Source organism: Aythya ferina (assembly GCF_964211825.1).
Source record: "Aythya ferina genome assembly, chromosome: 15".
In the NCBI taxonomy this organism is placed as follows: Eukaryota; Metazoa; Chordata; class Aves; order Anseriformes; family Anatidae; genus Aythya; species Aythya ferina.
Genome location: NC_140314.1, coordinates 4,942,164 through 4,954,461, shown reverse-complemented (window position 1 = coordinate 4,954,461; position 12,298 = coordinate 4,942,164). Strand labels below are relative to the sequence as shown.

Below are 12,298 nucleotides of genomic sequence, written 5' to 3'. Positions count from 1 at the left end.
CGGCAGTGCTGTGGATATGTCAGGAGAGATTGAGCTCTCTCAGCGCAGATGGTACAGGGTGAGATCAGCCGCTGACATGAGCTCTGGGGAAGGTGCTCAGGAGTCACGGTGTAATCTCTGCTGCCGCCTGAGTTTTTGTGGCATCTCTTTATTTGTTTGTACTTGAGATATTTTTGCCCCATTTGTCTGAGGTCCTCTCTGCTTGGTTCTGGAGAAAAATGAAGTCGTGGTGTATTACTGTGGCGGTGGCTGTAGATGGAGTTTGCAGCCATGTAAGTACAAAGCATTAGCCTTATAAATCATTTCATCACTTTTCCTCCATGAAAAATGATCTGTCTCTATCAACCCCCAAACAAGCATGAATAAAAAGAACAATTTCTTTCAAATTCAGCTCGGCATTGTCAGAGGTATGACACAGAGATCCCAGCGGGCCTGAATTCCATCTGCATTTGTCTGTTTTGCTGAAGGGGTGGTTGTAAGAATGAAATGAGTTGAACCCCTGAGTTGCATCACAACTACTACAAATTGAGTCAGTCCCAGGCAGTTTCTTTGTCCCAGGGGTGATGGATTTGTTCCAGACCAGAGGAAGTCTCACCATCTACAGTCTCCCAACTTGCAACCAAGACAGTCATGATTCCCCAGTGATAGTTGCTCCATTTTGGAGCAAAAAGGTACTGGATGGGACTATTTAATGTTCCCGTTGCACGCTTTGGGACAAGGATAAGTTCCTCATAGTGTTTTTTATGGTCTGGAAGAACATTATAAACTTCAGCACACTCATAAATGTCATCTTTGTGGCATCCTGTGTTGTGGTTGGCTACATGGTCACCTCTTCCTCATAAGTCCTTGAGATTATAAATAGAGGGGAGAGCTGGGAATGGCCAATTTAAGCACTGAGAATAGGCCAGAGCAAAACTGTGACCTTTGGTGATCCCACCCAAAGGCAAAGATGGGTCAGGGCTGCCTTTGATACCAAGTGTCTTCTTGATGCAAAGGACTGGCAGGGCAGGATTGTCTCTGCCTTTTGCTCACCATCAGGAATGTGGTCTGTCTTATGTCTGAGGAGCAAAGGAGTGATTTGGGGGCAGCTGTAATTGCATTTTTGGAGCGAGTTCCTGTTCAATTTTAACACTGTGACATTATGCTGCTTATGATGTGTGTAATTAAAATGGTAAAAATAACATCTTTTTGCCTGCAGTGGCCTGGTCAAGGAGTCGGAGATATGCTGGACTTCAAGAAACAAAGAATAGAAAAGAGAACAGGGTGCAAGGGACAGGCAGACTGTTAAAAGACAACTAAAAAGGAAGAAAAAAAAAAAGGAAATCAGAGCAAAGAGAGAAGTTGGAGACTAGCTACAGGAAAAATAACAATGTGTTCATTCTGAGCTTACAGTTTCTAGACCCTGGTTTCTTCAGATCTTTTGTTTGGAGTCCAACTGTATTTCTGGTGCAGGCTGGAGAGCCCGTGTGCTTTTGTGTGTCCCTTTAAGCTTTACCCTCTTTAGAACCCACTACATCACTCCCAGCATCTGCCTAACAAGCCTGCAGTTGGCAGGACTCAGGCTGAGCAAACATCCCTCAATTGGTGAAAAGCATTCTCTGGAAATATCTTGCGATTTAAATCTTATCACCCTGCTCTACGTAGAAAGGACCTTCATTAGCTCTCAGAGCAAAAAAAAAAAAAAAAAAAAAAAAAGGCAGTATTATCCCACTGCAGAAAAAAAAAACAACCCCTATCCTGTGTCCTCCTGCCCAGTCACCAGCCCTTGCTTGTACCATGAACCTGGAGATTTGCAGTGAACAAATAACTCAGTTGATCTGCTCGTTGATAGATGGGATTTCAGCAGGGATTTCCTTGTTTGATTTTATTAGCAAATGCAACAACGTTTTTACCCAGCTCTTGCAGAGAACTGCCCCTTTCCGTCAGTAACATCCATACGCGTTGTGGCCATCACCAGGTGGCCAGCTGAGGACTAGCATTAATTCACACCCTACTCTTGGGCAAACACAACTTCTAGGGTAGCATTAAGATGTCCAGACTACTCAAGGTAGATTTCTATGTGCAGTAATGATCTGTCAGGCTGTCTAATTGTCTAACAGCAAAGATAAGACCCACAAAACCCATTGTGCACCCTAGGGGTGTAGGGGAAGAAGGTCCTTGATGATCTGGGCTACAGATGGCAGTGTGTCTGGGTGCTGTATGCAATGGGAGTGACTGCCTTTTCCTCTACATGGAGGTGCTGCAGCATCTGGCTGGCTGGTGGTAGCATGCAGTGGGTAGGGATGGGGAGGAGATGGCCCCTGGCTGGATCAGGAGCTCTAGGGGGAGTGGGCTGTGGGGCTGTCCCACCTCCTTCCTCTAGTAAAGGCCTCGTTTGGTGATTTCCACTGAAGAAATGGTGATATCGTTGAGAATCTGCAGCTTGGTGATGGATGAGAGCTGTTTTTGCCGATGCTTGTACTGCAAGATTTTGTGTTCATCAATGAAAATGTGGAAGTAGTCGTGGTCGGAGTAGATTTCCACCTGGAAGAGAGACTGTGTTAGGCTCACTGGGTGGACACATGTCCTCACCAGGGTTGCTGTTAGAAGCACTTGCCCTGATGTGAGTGCTCATATGATACACTGCAAATACTCCCCAAAATGACATGTGGACAGGACACATTTTTGTTGGGTAAAAGGAAGGAATAGCTGAATTCTTTGTTTTCTGACAGCAGTAACTGGTGATAATGCAAAGCTTAAATTGGTGACAACTGCAGAATCCACAGATTATTGCCGGAGCTGTGCATGTCTGTGCCAGAGCTGGGTATATGTCAGCAGCAAAATCAGAAGTACTAGCAGGGGACAGAGCCAGAGAGGGCACATTACTGGGTATGGGGCTGGCTAGCTCCCTGAGGAAGACCCTGGTATTTTCTGTATCCTTTCATCCCACCCACAGACATCTGTGGAGCGACACAGGGCTACCTGGAAGGGCTCCTTTGCTTCAAAAGGGAAGGTGCTGTTAACCTCTTCCCTCCCCCAGTGGTTGGCCAGGAAGGAGTTGCAGACAATCCTGGAGCTGGCAAAGCGGGGGTTAAAGTGGAAAGCAATTTGGTCTCCAGGATAACTGAGGAAATTAATTTCAAACCTAAAAGAGAAAGAGATGGTGGGGATCCATGGAGCGGCACCACTGGATCCTGAGAGCTGGGGGGGGGGCTGCAAGCAGCTCGTGGCCTTACATGCTTGTGCTGGAGCTGGTTTCACCCTTGACCACGACGCTCCAGCCGGGACACATCCCCTCAGGGTACAGGGCCTCAAACTGCCAGCAAGGAGGTGATGGTGAGGCATGGCACAGCAGGGAACTGAGTGTCACCAGCTCGTCCCCAGACACTTCTCCATCTTTATCACCCTCTTCCCTTTTCTCCCTTTTCCCACATAGACATGCTTTCAAGCCCCTGCTCTTTTTTGACTTCTAAATAAGCTCAGGGACTTGCATTTTATTTATATATATATATATATATATATATATAGTGTGTGTGTGTGTATATATATAAATAGACATATATATAGTGTGTATATATATAATATTTTTGCTCCCTGATTCCACCCAGCTCTCTATAAAAGACCTCAGGGGCAGCAAATCCCACCCAGCACAAAGACACCCTGCTTCTTCTCCCCTCCTGGACAATGCAAAATCTGAAGCAAGCTAAGCAGAAAACTTGGTGGTGCTCTGAAAAAGCAGGGACTGATAAAGGAATGAGAGTAACATGGCACCCAGCCTGTCCCCATCCAGCACTAGGCAGAGGACCCTTCCCAAGAGCTCCTGCCTGTTCCCGTTCCACCCGCTCCCCCCATCTCCAAGGTTAAACTCGTACAGAACGAGCTGGAAAATGTTCCTTTTTGAATAATTCATAGTTTTATTAAATAACTCATTTTAATAAGAAGTGCTTGCCATTTCACCCCGCACTTTTTAGCACTTTAATGATTTTGCACTTCTGAGCATCTCCCTTTCCCAAACTCACTGCTTGTGCTGGGAAAATCTCTCCGGCTTTGGCATCCCCACTGCCAGCTCTGTGCCTGGCTCCTGGTCCCTATAGCTCAGTGCTCCTGCACCCCTTGCCTTTCTCTGCCACAATTTCCCATTTCCAATAAATTTTGGGGACGTGCAGGTTAAGCACATCCCCAGCACTTACCCGCAGTGCCATCCTGCTCGCCTGCCCCTTGCTGCAGATGTGGGTGTGTGGTCGGGGGGGTTTATATAGGGGCGGGTGGCCGGGAGCCCTGTGCACAGGGATTAGCAGAGACAGCATCCCCAGATCGCCTTTTCAGTCTGTTGGATGGTGCTGGGGAGCAGCAAATCCTGCTCCCCCCGGCGGGGTCAGCCTGCTGAGGCATGCAGGGATAATCCAGCCCTGCACAAAGGCAGCGGGGTGAGCTGGAGATGTGACACGATGGAAGCAGCATGGGACAGTGATGGGGTGGATGTGCTGGGAGCACAAAGGGAGGATGGGGGCTCCCGAAGCTGGAGGAGATGCCAGAAGGCCTGTCTGCTGCAAAGTCCGTAGAGTCTGCTTTCTTTTTGCTCTTTTCATTTTCTCTCTGCATTTTTGCTCCCTCAGAACCCCAGCCTGAAACGAGCTGACAGCAGCTCTGTCCCAGCCGATGCGGGGCCAGCAGGTTTGGGATGCCACCACGCTGAGCTCAGTGTGATTGCCTTCCTGGCTGGAAACAAAGCAGGGATTTGGGAGCGGGGCGAGGGAGCTTTTGTCAGAAATATGCTGTCATGGAAAGGCGCCAAGAAATAGGTAGTGATGAAATGAATTTTGCTCTTCACTGGTGATGGGAGGTTTTTTCATTAGTGTGTGTAATAATGTGCAGCTGGGCAAAGTTGAGCCGGGCAAAGGGATTTTCACACACCCCTACTCCACTCCCCCATTTTCAGAGGGTGAATGCATGAAAGGCCCATGCTGGCCCATCCCTGCATGGATGGGAGGCTGCAGCACTCCCCGGATGGTCCTACAGAAATTCCTGGCTTTTGTGGCTGAAAAACCCCTCGCTCTTTATCCATAGTGCTAATGGTATTGAACATGTTTGTTTTATTTCCAGCAGATAAGCAGAATGAGAGCTGCTGTCCCAGGCTCTAGTGCCCCTTGGCAGATGACTGAAAACGCAATCTAGCAGGCGTGTAATCCAACAGCCTCTCCGGGGGCTGAAACAAAACTAATCCCAGGCTGGGATTTGCCCAGTTGGACTCCTACAAAACGGCGGTGCTCGCGGTGAGAAAAGGCTGTGTCAGGGAGCACCAGAGCAGGGCTCTGTGCTACAGATGGCAGCATCGGGACGTGCAAGGCAGCCGTGGAGGTGCTGAGCTGGTGGTGGGGATGTGCGGCCATCCCTCCTCGGGCTGCTGCAGGGTGCTGCACATTGGCATCTCATCTGCCCAGCCGTATGTATCCCCTGCTTGTGGTCTGAGCTCAAAGATGTGGTTTTGCTCCCCAGGTCCTCCTCTTCTGCTTGTTTCTGCTGCCAGCCAGGCTAGGGGCTGTGCAGAGAGGGGGAGACAGCCCTTTGGGGTGCTTCTGAGATCCTCCCCATGGCAGTGGCCAGAACCAGACAGCATCGCAGCCCTGTACATGGGAAAGAGCATGCTACAAGCTAAACAATCACAGTGAGTTTAGCACAACCGAGCTAACAAAATAAGTGTGTAGGAGTGTGGAGCAGCACGGGGCAAGTCAAAGTGCTGCAGAGTGGTGGGAAAGCAGAGGGTGCTGCCCAGAGAGGCAGGGGCAGGGCAAACACCAGCTCCTTTCTGTGCCCTGTGCCTGCCTCTCACCCACACAGGGCGCTCACCAGTGAGTCACAGCCTCTAGAGAAGCTGCTGGAGACTTGTGTTATGTCTCATGAAACCAAGTGTTTGCCACAGATCCGTGCAGACAGCCTGGCCTGGCAGGGTGACGTCCCAGCTGGGTCCCATTACAGCTCTCACCGCAGCCACCAGTGCCACCACCAGCAACAAGCACTGAATTTCCTCCCCCGCTGCTAAAAGCAATGTCAGGCTAAGTGGCACCGGGAGCTGTGGTTTTCTGCAGGGCTGCCCATGGGAGAACAAAAAAATAACACAGCCAAACTGTGTCTGGGGAGATGGGGAAGCTCTGGTGGAGGGAGGGGGATTCACGCTGCTCTGGTTTCAGGGAGAGCAATTTCAGAGATGCTCAGTGCTTCCCAAATTCAGTTTGCTTCCTGTTGGCTTTTTGGAAAGAGCAAGAAAAGCTACTGGGGAAAGATGCAAACACATGTTTCACCAGTAAGTGATGCCCAAATGCTGACTGGCTTTACAGGTAAGCCTTTATTTGCCCTCTGCCTGTAGTGCCATTCCTCCGGAGCCATTGTTACCACTGCAAGGTGGAAGGGAGCAGGAATATGTTTAAAGACAGATGTCGGAGGTGGGTTGTTGGGTTGGCTCTTTGTCATAACTTTTTCCTTTTTTTCCCCCCAAACACACTGATTATGCTCTGCTGGGACATGGCAAGGACTGGCACAGTCTGAGGTGGTAGGATGGCTTGTTAGCTGCTGGGTGTCTTCGTTAGCGTGGCACTTGGGTGATTATCAGATCACTTACTGGCAGACCTGCTTACACATTTGTCAACCATTTGGTCATACAGCCAGCAGAGTTTGCACCTTTCCTTAAGCTGTTGTTATCCTTGTCCTACTTTTGGTCATTTGTCCCCAAGTCCTCCTCCTGCTGTTCAGGGAGGGACAGGCGCTCAGCGAGCAGCCTGGCACCGCGCTTCCCACGGGGATTTTCACACAGTCCCCTGTGTGAAAATGGCTTCATCTGTGCAAGCGTGATGATTTCCGTTAGTCTCTAGAGGTCTCCAAACACACAGGATGGGTTTTCAGGACCTGGCCATAGTCCTTGCATCTACACGCCGTGCATCAACTGCCTTCTGTTCTCGTGGACTGCTCTGTTGTGCCCACATGTTATAGTGCTATGTATGTCCTCAGATGTTATTGCACGCTGCTATCTCCTATTAATATTCACCCTTATATGTACTCATATGTATATATATAACAGCTGGGAAACCGCAGTAATAGGTACCTACCTCCTGGAGGCTTGTGCTCACAAATCAGCCCACTCTCCCTGAATACACCAATGCAAGCGAGGCTGTTTTGATACCCAGCAGCCAGGGCAGGATGGCTGTCACATTTTGGGGATGACTGTGGCTTTGAGCACCCCCACCCAGCTGCCAGTCCTTGTCTGTTGGGGGGAGCACCATGACTCTTTCTCGGTCTTTTCCTCCATCCCTGGAGCCAGGGCGATCCACTGGTTTGCCTAAAAATCAATGCTCTTTGTTTTAGTACAATAGCTTTGCAGAAAAAAGACATGCCACAAAACAATGGTGTGGGTGCAGGCAGAGCCTCTTGAGCATCACCCCAGACAGGCTCATGAGTTTGGATTACCCCAGGGCCAGGTGGGTCTCCTGGACCTTTCTTCTCCTGGACCTTCCTCCTCCAGGACAAAGCAGGGGGTGCGATTTCCCCATAGCGAGCATCTGTGTGAGGCTTCTCCAGACTTGCCTGCCTGCTGGCAGATTCTCTACCTCCTCCACAGCAATTTCAGATCTTCGAGGGAATTCCTAAAACTCCCCCGTGGAATCGAGATGCAGCCTTCTACTGCAGACGTGCTGCCCCGCCAGTGTGTTACCCCGCACAGGGTGTTGGCTCCTCTCTTTGCCATGCAAATGCATCAACCATGGAACTAGAAAAAAATATTTATGGATACATCAAAACTCAGTGCTACTGCCTATGGTACTGCTGTGTTTCTATCTCACCCTGCTGTGCTTTGTGGGACCTGCCAGAAGAGGGCTGGAGACTCCCAGCAGATCCCTGAGACTTCTGATAATCATCAGAAAAACTGTGCATGGGTCTGATGCCAGCACAGCCTGATGCAACACCCGCTGCACCTTCCCTCCTGGGATGTGGTCGGCTCTGCAGCCTGCACCTCTCCTTATAACAGGCACTTGCTTTAAAGAGACTTCTGGTCTTCCAAAAATGCCCTGCAGAGTGAGCCCATCGCAGCTGCCCAGCCTAAAAAAATCCCAAGGAGAGCAAGGAAAGGAAAGCAAAACATCACACCCCGTGAGGTGGCAAGAGAAACAGGGAAAAGCAAACACCCACTGGCACACGCTGCCTGTGCCCAGACTCGTTAAGTGTCAGCTCCACCGCCAGCCCTAATGAGCTGCCAAGCCTTGGGGAGCGGCCTTGGTGCTGGCGGGTCTGTGGTCACTGCATTTGTCAGTTTGTCCATGCTTTGTGCTGCTGTCCATGTGTCCTCCCAGCTGGGCAGTAATGCTGGGGAAGGGGAGCCTGGTGTGTCCCCCCATCACAGCTTGGCTGTAGCTACTGTGTGCAAAATCCTACATTTTTGCTTCTTTGCAGGCAAATGTGTGAGTGATAAGATGCAAAATCTTCGCGCACTTTCCCCAGAATCTCTTCCTGGCTGTGCACCGTCCCCACCCTACTGGTGATGCCACCGCAGGCCGGGGCCAGGAACCGTGGAAGTGCAGCTGAGGCCAAGCCCCGGCACAGCTCCCGCTCCCTCCTCAGGACTTTCCTCTTGAGCAGCTTTGAGGAGCGAGGATGAAAGGCGGCACAGTGGAAACACAAAGCTTGCCTGGTTTGTTTTATTTATGATTGGCGTCTGCTTAAAAGAAAGCCGGCGTTATCAGCTCCAGCACCGCTGGGTCGAATGAGTAAATGAAAGAGGAGGGTTTTGCCTGTGATCTAGAGCCCGAGCTTGCTCTTATATGGGCGTCTCACCAGGCCTTGCTTGCTGCCGCTCGTGTCACGGGGACAGCCAGGCACAAGGCAGAGGGTGGGGGAGCTGGGGCTGAATCCCCTCACTTTCCTCATTTCCTTGGCCTGGGGGTGCTTCACTTGCTGTGGCACCAACTCTTTTTTTTTTTCTTTTTAACCATCTCAGCTTTGAGAGCCAAGACCTCATTTTTTCTTGCTCAGTTCCCTGTGGAGGTGGCGGTGAAGCTGCATCCAAGCAGGTCCTGCTGCTCCTGACAGGTGCTGGTTGGGGCACAGCCTGTGCTGATTCCTCCTCACATCACACGCACCGCTCCCTGCCATGAGGGACAGGCAGAAGGCAAACACACCACTTGGCACGGGCTGTGGTTTATTGCCAGGGTTCTTGGAGCCAATATTTGATCACCCGTAAATAATTGCCCTGGCTGTGTGTGCCGGGACCTGATTTATCCTGCTCCCTGGTGATACCTTCCAAACTCCCCGGGGAGACATCTGCCTCCCTCTCCCCTCTGATGGATGGGGAGGAGGAGAGCTGGTGCTGGGCCTCCTGTGCTCGCTGTTGTCAGCACATGGGTGCTCTGCGTGTCCTCCTGTGGTGGTCTCTGTCTTGGTGCTAAAGCCATGGCAGAGCCTCAGGAAGGAGGGGGGAGAAGTGTGTAAAGCCTGGACATGGTGAATTAATTCCGGCTTCCTGGGGATGGAGTCAGGTTTAACGAAGCCCCTTCTAACCCCCGTAGCCTCATTGCTAAGCCTTGCCAAATCAGAAGCATTCCCCAGCGGCTTCCCAGGTGAGGCAAGCCTTTGAGGGCCAGCTTTCCTCGGTCTGCACGGCTCTGATTTGGTGCTGAGTGATTTACTGCCCCAAAACACCGGGGGAGGAGGCACAGCAGCAGAGGGGCTGCAGCTTGGCCGCGGGCTTTGCTCCTGTGCTCAGCTATGCACGCAAGTAGCGGCACGACAGTGTCTCGCTAATGTTTTTCCCCCCCGTGCCAGCTCCTTGGACAGGGAAGACCGCATGGCAACAGGCCTGAGCACGGTGCAGGCAGCCACGCTCCGCATATCAAAGGCTGGATTCCTCCCCGGGGAGCAGCGCGTGGGATAGAGCCGCAGTCACGCGCCTGCAGCTGGCTCGGGGAAGGTGCGGAGGGGAGGGAAGCCCGGAGAGGGGTGGAAAGGGTGGAAGGAGGGAGTCGACCTGCGAGGTTTGGTATGGCCTGGGGTTTGGAGCCACTAGACGCAGGTGCATCGCGTGTGCGGGAGCTCTGAGGGCTCTTGGTAGGTTTCAGGAGGATGGTTTGAATGTGGAGATGTCAAGGTTTGTATAGCCCAACAGCTCATTGGATAGGGTTACGTACAGACCTTCGTGCGCTCATGTTTGAGATCCTCACCAACCCTGGAAACAGCTGTCCTACAGGCTGGGTCATACCAGAGGTTGACTTTGGGGTCAGATGGTGACTGACCCCAAAGGAGGCAGAAAAAGCTCAAAACGGGAGAAAATTATGAAACTATCAGCGTCATAACCCTCCCAGCCAGCTGCTCAGCCCGGCCCTGGGTGACCTTTCCTAGACACGTAAATGTGCTAATAATACTTACCCAGGAGGAGGACTCTGGGTTTGGTCAAGGAGAAGGGTTGAGAAACAGAGAGGCTCAAAGCTGTGGGGTCCAGAGCAAGTCCTTCCTCTGTCTGAGAGCATCTGACCCACTCCTTGCACAACCGCTGGTCTCTTCTCTTGGCCCTATTGCACTGAAGCCACCCATGAAGGCGTTTCCCATTGTGTCAGTGTCATAAACTGACCATGGTCTTTGCAGACATTTGTAGGACCATAATCTTTGTAGGGCTCATGCTCAGGGAAGAAGGGAGCATGAGACATGGGAGATGAACACATGGGAAGGGTGTTTTTGGCTTGGCAGGACCCGTTGCACATCCGAAAGGGACCAGCAAGACTTTGTATGTGTCTGCCTCAGGCCACCAAGTTATCAAACCCTTGAGCTTGCAGACTTGGTCCTCTCCACATGGGCCCTGACCTTTGCCAAACAGGGCTGGCTGCTGGGGTGTTGCAGCAATTGCAGAGGCAGCTGGGGAGGAGGATGCAGCTTTCTGCTATTTCAGAGAGCAGGGAGGAAGAGGAAGGGCTGCTGACGAAGACTGAAACTCAAAAAATGACGACGATGACAAAAAAAGCTTCTCCCATTTGGGGAACCAAATGCACTTGTTTCCTGATGTGATCTGGATAGCTCAGACCGAGAGGGGCAGGTTCAGGTCACTGACTTACAACTTCTTGAGCTGGGTGAGTGGCTTTTCTGGTTGGGAAGGGTCAAACCCCACCAGCCCCACTCTTCTCTGGACCTGCCCAAGGGCTGTGAGGTCTCTTCAGCCAAAAGCCTAAATCCCTGGCTTGGATCTCTTCCCTTCTCTCTCCTGGCAGCTCTTAGCCATGACATGATGTGAGGCCTGCTACCAGCAACAGCATCCTTGGGGTGGCATTGCAGAGTCCAGGCTGCTCCAGGGGAAGCCAAGGAGGTGGCAGCCAAGGGCACCACATTTTTGGGAGATGTGGGGACACATAGAATAGGGGAAGGATTAAGAAGAGGAAGCGTAACCTTCCTTCTAGCCCTGTTTGTTGCTGCTCTTCCTGCTGCTCTCTCTTCCAGCTCCCCCTGGGAGCTGTGCTGCTCTCTGCCCCATCCCGCAGTGAGACACTCTGACCCTGCTCCAGCTTCTTTTTTGCAGACAGTAAAGTTGTTCTTCTTGAGATGCACAAAAAGACAATTGCTGCCCCAGGGACGCTGTGGTCAAGGCGAGGAGATGCCACGTTATTTGGTTTCTTCTTTATTTTCATATTGGTTTTTAAAGATAGCTCCAGCCACAAAGTCTGGAGGCAGGTCCAGCTTCCAGTGCCTTTGGTTAGGCTGGATCTAGGCGTCTGATTCAGTCCCTCTCTATTTCTGGTGCTGGGCTTATATATAATTTATTTCTATATAGTTATAAATATAGCTGTGCAGAGCGTGAGAGTTTCAGCAGGGAGGAGAGGGGTGCTTTGTAAATGAAGCAGTTGTGTGTGAGAGATTTCAGTGAGAAGAAGGGATGTAAACTGGCAGCAAGAGCACGGGGTAGGAAGATGCCACATGCCCTGCGAAGGGTTTAACCCAGAAAAGGTTCAACCCAGACCCATCTGCATCTTGACTGCAGTTTTGCTGCTTGTGGAGCTAATTTGGGAAGTGGGGTTGAAGCCCATCTGTATCTGGGCAGCAGCTCAGAAGTCAAAGCACGGGAGCTGAGGACAGATCTGCAGCCCATACCCTTCTTCCCACTCCCACCTTGTGTGATAATTTTCAAGCCTGTGCAGGGAACAGGCATGGAAGGAAACGTCCATCTGCCATGGTCAAGGACAAAGCTCCCACGGATGGGATGAGAGAAGGGCACGGGCCCCCATCTCCACAAGTGGTCTGCATTAGCTCTGATCAGCCTGAGCTCAGTCAATCCTGTCTTGTACTTGGTCCAGATTGT

At 51.3% G+C, this 12,298-nt stretch overlaps 2 protein-coding genes across 2 annotated transcripts in view; one reads left to right on the top strand and one right to left on the bottom strand.

Moving 5' to 3' along the window:
- The window catches only part of CHST12 (carbohydrate sulfotransferase 12), a 54,752-nt gene extending 45,993 nt beyond the window's left edge, over positions 1 to 8,759 (top strand). The window contains exons 8-11 of the mRNA XM_084537263.1: positions 4,596 to 4,781; positions 5,476 to 5,644; positions 6,344 to 6,419; positions 7,493 to 8,759. The gene's annotated coding sequence lies outside the window, so the exon portion shown is untranslated. The remainder of the gene's footprint in view (positions 1 to 4,595; positions 4,782 to 5,475; positions 5,645 to 6,343; positions 6,420 to 7,492) is intronic.
- GRIFIN (galectin-related inter-fiber protein) overlaps positions 2,359 to 12,298 on the bottom strand; it is a gene marked incomplete at both ends in the record, with an annotated part of 41,207 nt that continues 31,267 nt past the window's right edge. The window contains 3 exons of the mRNA XM_084536997.1: positions 2,359 to 2,523; positions 2,962 to 3,124; positions 3,216 to 3,295. Coding sequence (XP_084393123.1) covers positions 2,359 to 2,523; positions 2,962 to 3,124; positions 3,216 to 3,295 — 408 coding nt within the window. The remainder of the gene's footprint in view (positions 2,524 to 2,961; positions 3,125 to 3,215; positions 3,296 to 12,298) is intronic.